The sequence below is a fragment of the Durio zibethinus genome, chromosome 20 (assembly GCF_047325235.1).
Source record: "Durio zibethinus cultivar Kanyao isolate XHJ-2024 chromosome 20, ASM4732523v1, whole genome shotgun sequence".
In the NCBI taxonomy this organism is placed as follows: Eukaryota; Viridiplantae; Streptophyta; class Magnoliopsida; order Malvales; family Malvaceae; genus Durio; species Durio zibethinus.
Genome location: NC_143181.1, coordinates 23,439,524 through 23,446,105, shown reverse-complemented (window position 1 = coordinate 23,446,105; position 6,582 = coordinate 23,439,524). Strand labels below are relative to the sequence as shown.

General features: G+C 35.2%; 1 protein-coding gene across 2 annotated transcripts; it reads left to right on the top strand.

Annotated features, from left to right (window-relative positions):
• Window positions 1-804: 804 nt before the first annotated feature.
• LOC111315811 (uncharacterized) lies at window positions 805-6,326 on the top strand. Of its 2 annotated transcripts, none has more exons than XM_022917836.2 (6): window positions 805-1,287; window positions 1,470-1,602; window positions 2,279-2,420; window positions 2,906-2,945; window positions 4,501-4,777; window positions 5,120-6,326. In XM_022917836.2, the coding sequence occupies exons 1-6, from the start codon at window positions 1,105-1,107 to the stop codon at window positions 5,161-5,163; spliced, it is 819 nt and encodes a 272-aa protein (XP_022773571.2). In that variant the 5' UTR covers window positions 805-1,104; the 3' UTR covers window positions 5,164-6,326. The 2 variants fall into 2 exon arrangements, with proteins under 2 accessions (XP_022773571.2, XP_022773572.2); XM_022917837.2 differs by having other exon boundaries at window positions 5,100-6,326.
• The last annotated feature ends 256 nt before the right edge of the window (window positions 6,327-6,582 follow it).

Genomic DNA, 6,582 nt, shown 5'->3' with positions numbered 1-6,582 from the left:
TAAAGAAAAGAAAGTTCAGCAAAAATACCTAATTGTATATTAGAACCTGTATTTTTTACTTAATTGTATAAAACAAGGTAAAAACAATTGTACATCTTATTCTAATGGTACATGCATTTTACATTGTATTAGAAAATGTATTTTTTTTTTAATTAATTGTATAGAGCTAGTCAAGGACAAATTGTAAATGTGGCTGCTTTCCACTTTTGCCTCTTGTCATGGAGTGACCAGTTCTGTTTTTAGTACTTATTTCTTCTCATGACCGGAAACGGTAATTATTTTCTCTATATTATCTCAAATTATAATTCATTCCATTGCTTTTTGCATAAAAGAAATATACACAGAATCACAACTTTAGACAGAAGCTACGAGCAATTGGATGATTGACAGTTGACCTCCCGCCTGTTTACTTAACAGTCTCCGGTTCTCCCCTAGTTCCCCTCCGTTCCCATAATTTCCCGTTCCGTTTCTGCCACTAAGACCTTTCAATTGATAACAACAAATATGATGGTAAATTTCGTAGTTATGTTAAAGTTTAGGAATATAAAAGTCATTTTGCCTCCTTCCCTTGAAATAATAGAAGTACAGCTAAGCGACATAATAATTCTGCAATTAACTAATATCATTCTCAGAAGAGCGCGTGGTTTGACCTTAGCTACTTAAAAACGCCTTTAACCGGTAGGGAGGAAGTAGTAGAAAGAAATAAGAAAGGGAAAGACAGGCGCGTGAGAAAGCGAAACGCAGAATGTAAAGCGTTGGTGGGGGCTGCTATGTATATAATTCATGGCCGTATTATGAAAGGGCGTGAGTGGTTGCTCTTTTAACTTTTGCTTTCTCTTCCCTCCCAATTCTCTCTGACCTAATTTTCTCTCTCATATTTTCTTTGATCAACGCCTCCTCTAATTCTAAATATCCATCCAAATCCAATACAAGTAACAGTGGCTCCCCCTTTACCATATCCTTAGATCTATATTTTGCCACACACTGCTTCTACTGATTTGTATATTCTTTTCTTGCTTGCGGTGATAAAGATTAAAAAAAAAAAAAAAAGGATCTTTTGCTTTTGTTTGTTAATTCGAGAGTAGTGAAACAAGAAGAAGAGAGATGACTCCAGCTAATTTGGCAGGGCAGTTTGGTGACACCACTTACACTAAGGTGTTTGTGGGGGGGCTGGCATGGGAAACCCAGAAGGATACCATGAAGAAGTACTTTGAGCAGTTTGGTGAGATCTTGGAGGCTGTCGTCATCACTGATAAGGCCACTGGGAGATCTAAAGGCTATGGATTTGTATGCTTTCCTCTCTTGTCAGCTTTTTTTTCCCCTATTCATTCCATTCTTCAATCTTCATACATAGTTTTGATCACTAGATCTTCAAAAAAATAAAAGATCTAGTGACTAGTGATGGATTCTAAACAAGATTATACAGAAAAAGAAAATGTGATGTTTTGTTTCTATTGTTATTATGATAGGTAACGTTTCGTGAACCAGATGCGGCCATGAGAGCTTGCGTTGATGCTGCTCCTGTGATCGATGGGAGAAGGGCTAATTGCAATCTTGCTTCATTGGGTGTTCAAAGATCCAAACCCTCTACTCCAAAGCATGGTGAAGAGCTTTTTCTATCTAAATGATCTGTGGTTTTACCCGAAATTTATTAGGTTTTGGCCGATCATCTGATCTAGTATTAGATCTGGAGTAAAACATTAATGATGTCTTTCCTCTCTTGTTTGTTTTTACTTTATTATTCATTAATCATAATTAAGGTTAGTAAGTGGTTACTATATATTTAACATTGTAAGTAAAAACATGATCTCCAGGCACGGCCCAACCAAATATCCCGTTTTCATAAAAAAAAAAAAAAAAAAAGACCATGAAGGAGATCAATGAATATTCTTCAAAAATGGAAAATGAGGCAGTCTTCCCCCGTAACTCGTTTCTTGGGAGAAAAAGTCGAGGATGTAAATTCTTGTAAAATAAAACTGATCATGTCTTTTGCTGCATGGAAATTGCGTCTGTGTAATTTTCCTACATTCTCGTCATGTCTTTTGTTTTGTTCTTCCCTTGAAAAATTTGCAAACAAAAATACACGCCAAAAAAAAAAAAAAAAAACACTACTACTAGTACTAGTAGTAGGTATTGAAAATTTTCCATAATGTTTGGTTGTTATTAGGACATGCATGCATTAAAGGAGCAATAGTGTAGGAATATTTTGCTAGTTGTTTTAGGTTAAAAAATGAATGAATATTCAATAAATATACGTTTTATTTTTTGAGGTGTGCAGGAGGAACGGGCAGGAATTTTAGGGTAATGAGCTCTTTCCAGACAGGGTTTGGAGGTGGAGTGGGAACAGGAACAGCTTTTGCTTCGGCTGCAACCTTCCCTCATTATGCTATCCAACAAGGGATTCCTTATAATGTTTATGGGTATGCTTTTATTTTCTGCACTACTGTATCACATGCTTATGCACGTGCATTTGCCAACTCATGCACACCCAACACCATTGAACTAAAGTTAGAGCGAGCTGTCAACCACGCTCATCCTCATCCACCTTTTCTTTCTTTTACTTTTTCTGTCCAACAAAACAAACTCATCCAGGGATATTTTTATTAACAACACATGATTATTCCTTAATTCCTATGATGGGCGCTTTATCTCTCTAAAACCTTTTTTTACGTATCTGTATCTCTTTCTAAATATATGTCGAACACAACGATGACATTCTTGTGATTTTCTGGAAGTGCACGTGACATGACATTACATATACATAAGCATAACATGCATATGCACATGCACGTGCATGCCCAAGATATGTAGGCAAATTACATTTGGTTGCTTTGATTTAAAATGTTTGTTCTATTTCAAGTATGAATGATCTCTTAAGTGATTACTCTAACCTTATTTCCTTCAGGTACTCTTCATACTCGCCAGATTACTCTAATTACCCAACGGTTTGTACTGATCGCTTCTCTCTCTCTCTCTCTCTCTTTTTCTTTTTTTTTTTTTTACAAGTAAATATTTATTCTTTTCTTTTTTGCTTTATCCTCGCTACACCTTAGGATGCGTTTAGCAAGAGGCAAAGCTAATCGGCCTTTAAATATTAATTTTGTGGCGGAATATAACTGTGTTTTACTTTTGTGTGATTTCTTTTGGCCATTAATATACCCAACAAAGTTAAATCAATATTCAAGAGTGCCAACTGTGTAGGTTACACTTGAAGTAACTCATTAGACGATGCCACCAAAAATTTGTTGGCTTTGCTATATTATTACTCTTCTCCTAAAACATCTTTTTATTTTGGATTAATATGTAAAATGGCTCCTATATTATTTATCTTTTATCAATTTGGTACTTAAGAAACAAAATTTTCATTTTGGTATTTTAACTCTTATTACCTTGCACTTTTACCAAAGTTAAGTGGTTGATTTAATATGAACATCCAATAAAATTATGTCATGTGTAACAAATTATTCAATTATTGCTATGTTAGCTATTGCAACATCAACAAAAAATTTAAAATATAAATTTTAATTTAAAAAAAAAATGATGTGAAAACAAATAATATGATAATGACTGAAAATTTATATCACATATCATGATTTTATTGGATATTAATGTCACATAAGCAACTTAACTAATGATATTAGTTTGACTTACCAAAGTGCTTGATGTAATAAAATTTTGGGTACCAAAGTAAAATTTTTATTTTTTTTATGTATTAAATTGACAGAAAATATATAATATATGAATCATTTTTATATTGAACCCTTTTATTTTTTACCTGTTGAAGTAATATTTTTCTGTCATGTTCCAAATTTGTATTTTAACCTTTTTTTTTTTTTCTGGTTTAAAAATACCATTAATTAGTACTTTAACGTGTGTATTTACATAGGAAAGGAAATTTTCAGAAATCCTAATGCTTAATTAGAATAATATTAAAATTCAGTCAAAGGTTTTTCGTCAAACTAATTTCTAAGAAGAATAATATGAACATGAGATTATAACATATCAACTCAATATGTGAAGAGAAAGATGTAAAAATTAAAATTTAGTAATTTTGAAAATCTTTAGTCAGACAAGCTTCTAATTAATTTTGAAGCGTTTGCAGTCACAATCAGAAATGAGTGGGCGCAAACATGTTATATGTACGTCTGTCTGGGTCAGAGCCATTGTACTGGTTGGTCCATCTATCCCAGCATTTGCGTTTGCATTTGCATATGCATATGCATATGCATGCAGCTGTGGTGTCTCTTCTTTGTCTTCAACTTGTTCATCATAAGAAATTGGACCTGTGGTCCATCCCTCACACTTTCACTGTCTTCTAAAATTTTATGGAACTGCAAGCACAGGAATATTTATATTCATTAATTCCTACGCAGGCTTGTTCCAAGGAGTTTTAACTTGAACTTGATTTTACACTTACGTTGTCCTGACAAAAAGCATGTAGGTGCCCACATGTACACAGAAATATTATTAACTGTTTGGAATTGTGTTCTTATGTTTCAGAGCTACTATAGCGTGTATGGAGGGGCCACTGCCCAGTATCCATTGTATGGTGCTGGCCCGGGTGGGTTGATGACTGGAGCTGCAGGAACAACATTCTACCCCTATCTCCAATTCGGAGAAGGAACGGGTGGAGCCACTGGCTACTCTTCTGGCCAGGGATATGGTGTCCAGTTTCCCCATCAACTGTTTCAGTACACGGCCGTCAACTCAACTGGGAGTTACCCACAGCACTATGGTGCACCCATGTCTCTTGCACCTACTCCAGCCTTGCAATCAGGTTTGTACTACTTAAACCAGTTTTCCCAAATAACAGCATCGGCAATTTTTTTCTGTTTTTCTTTAATCAAATGGAGCTCTAGAGTTTAACTTAGAGTCTTCAATTCATGGATCAGTCTCAGTTGTCGGCATGATAACAATTTTGTATGGAACAACTTGTTGAAGGATCAATCCTCTCTCAACCAGAAAAAGAAAAAAAAAAAAGTTGTCATCTTTGTGTCTTACAATAGCTACGTAAAGACAATTTGAAGTACATTTGTACATAGTTGTATCACTTTATAATTATTTACTCACTGGAATAGGGGTACTAATATCTTTGACAGTGTGTTTTGCTGTGCCACAGGCGTGACTATGGCTCTTCATGCCCCAGCAATTCCTCATCGTTAAGAGACTCATTCCAAGCTAGCTACTACATATTTCTTCAGCTGCTCTAAGGTCTCAACCTTCGGCCTGACCATGGTTCTCTTTCTCCCTTAGTCTCTAACTCAAAGCCCATGCTTGGCATCTGGGCCTTTGCACACACTCATAAAGCCCCCCATAGGGGCCAAAAAATCACCTCCAAAATTGGAGAATCATGCATGTTTTTTATATTGCATCTTTGTCAAACAAGGGTTCCTTGAAGAGAACCAAAGCATTTTTATCTAAATGCCAACTTCAGCTATTGGATCAGCTAAGTTGGATAAGTTTTTGTACCACTGGCCCGGGAAAGGCTAATTGAAACAGACATTTTGTAACTTTTAGCCTAGGCAAGGCTAATAAACAGAAAATGGTTTGCAAAAATTGTAAATTCAACAACACAAAAAGCAAGCCTCATATCTTCAAATTTTAGTCTTTTAAATGGCTAATCCCTCCAAATTTGGCTAATCATCTCTTGAAAATGAGGCAGTTTTAGCAAAAATTGGGGGCATTGTATGCCCCAAGTTTTTTGTGCATTGACATCTAGTCTTAGGGTTTAAAAACTAGGACCATGTAGTAATATTTTTATAAATGCTTTTCACCAAACTCACTTGAGATCTTCTCTTATGGATAGGGAAGATAATGTTTTCTTGTAAATTCAATGTGGCTAAACTTTGGGAGTATTAGCCCCTTTTAGTGTTCGTGTTTTGCATTTAGCCTTTCTAATTATATTTCATCATGAAAAGAACTCCATGAATGGATGTGGAGCTCAAAGCATTTGCATGTACCCTGGGAGATATTTTGGTTCCTTAGGGTTCTTCTCTTCTAACGTGCCAGCCATGGTTAGGACTTAGGTAATCCTCATCGCTCTCTCGCTCCCACTTTCCTTCCCTCCCTCGCTCTCTCGAACTTAATTTCACTCGGAGATGGAACTTTTTACTTTTTATATGTATGTATAAGCCTATGGTTTGGATTGTAAGTAGGGATCAATGCTACTTAGAAGATGATTCATTCTCCATCCATGATGGTTGGGAATGATATGCTACTTACTACTATGTTTTAATTTCAGTCTCTTATGTCACTGCTGCACCTTGATGCTTTGTCCTTGATCGCCATACTATGATGTTATAAACTTCAAATTTTGTCGTGTTTAATATTTGGCTAAAATTATAACTACTTTACCATGCCAACAATGTCATGTTTAAACTTCAACCCAATTTATCATTCCTTGCGGCAACATGATTTAACCAAAAGGTAATCAATTATCAAAAAAAAAAAAAAAAAGATGAGGATCAGAGGAAGATTAAAGAAGCAATCTTTTTTTTATTTTTATATGTGTTTCTCATATTTTTGGGTTTTGATTAGCTAGAATGTGGGAAATAGTCAAAAGCAAGTTTGGATGGAGAAAAG

What these genes read in the sequence shown, in the direction of transcription:
- LOC111315811 (XM_022917836.2), top strand. Translation starts at nt 1,105, where the DNA reads ATGACTCCAGCTAATTTGGCAGGGCAGTTTGGTGACACCACTTACACT. An exon ending in GATCTAAAGGCTATGGATTT is followed by an intron (nt 1,288 to 1,469) that starts GTATGCTTTCCT and finishes TTATTATGATAG; the next exon opens with GTAACGTTTCGTGAACCAGA. An exon ending in ATTCCTTATAATGTTTATGG is followed by an intron (nt 2,421 to 2,905) that starts GTATGCTTTTAT and finishes TATTTCCTTCAG; the next exon opens with GTACTCTTCATACTCGCCAG.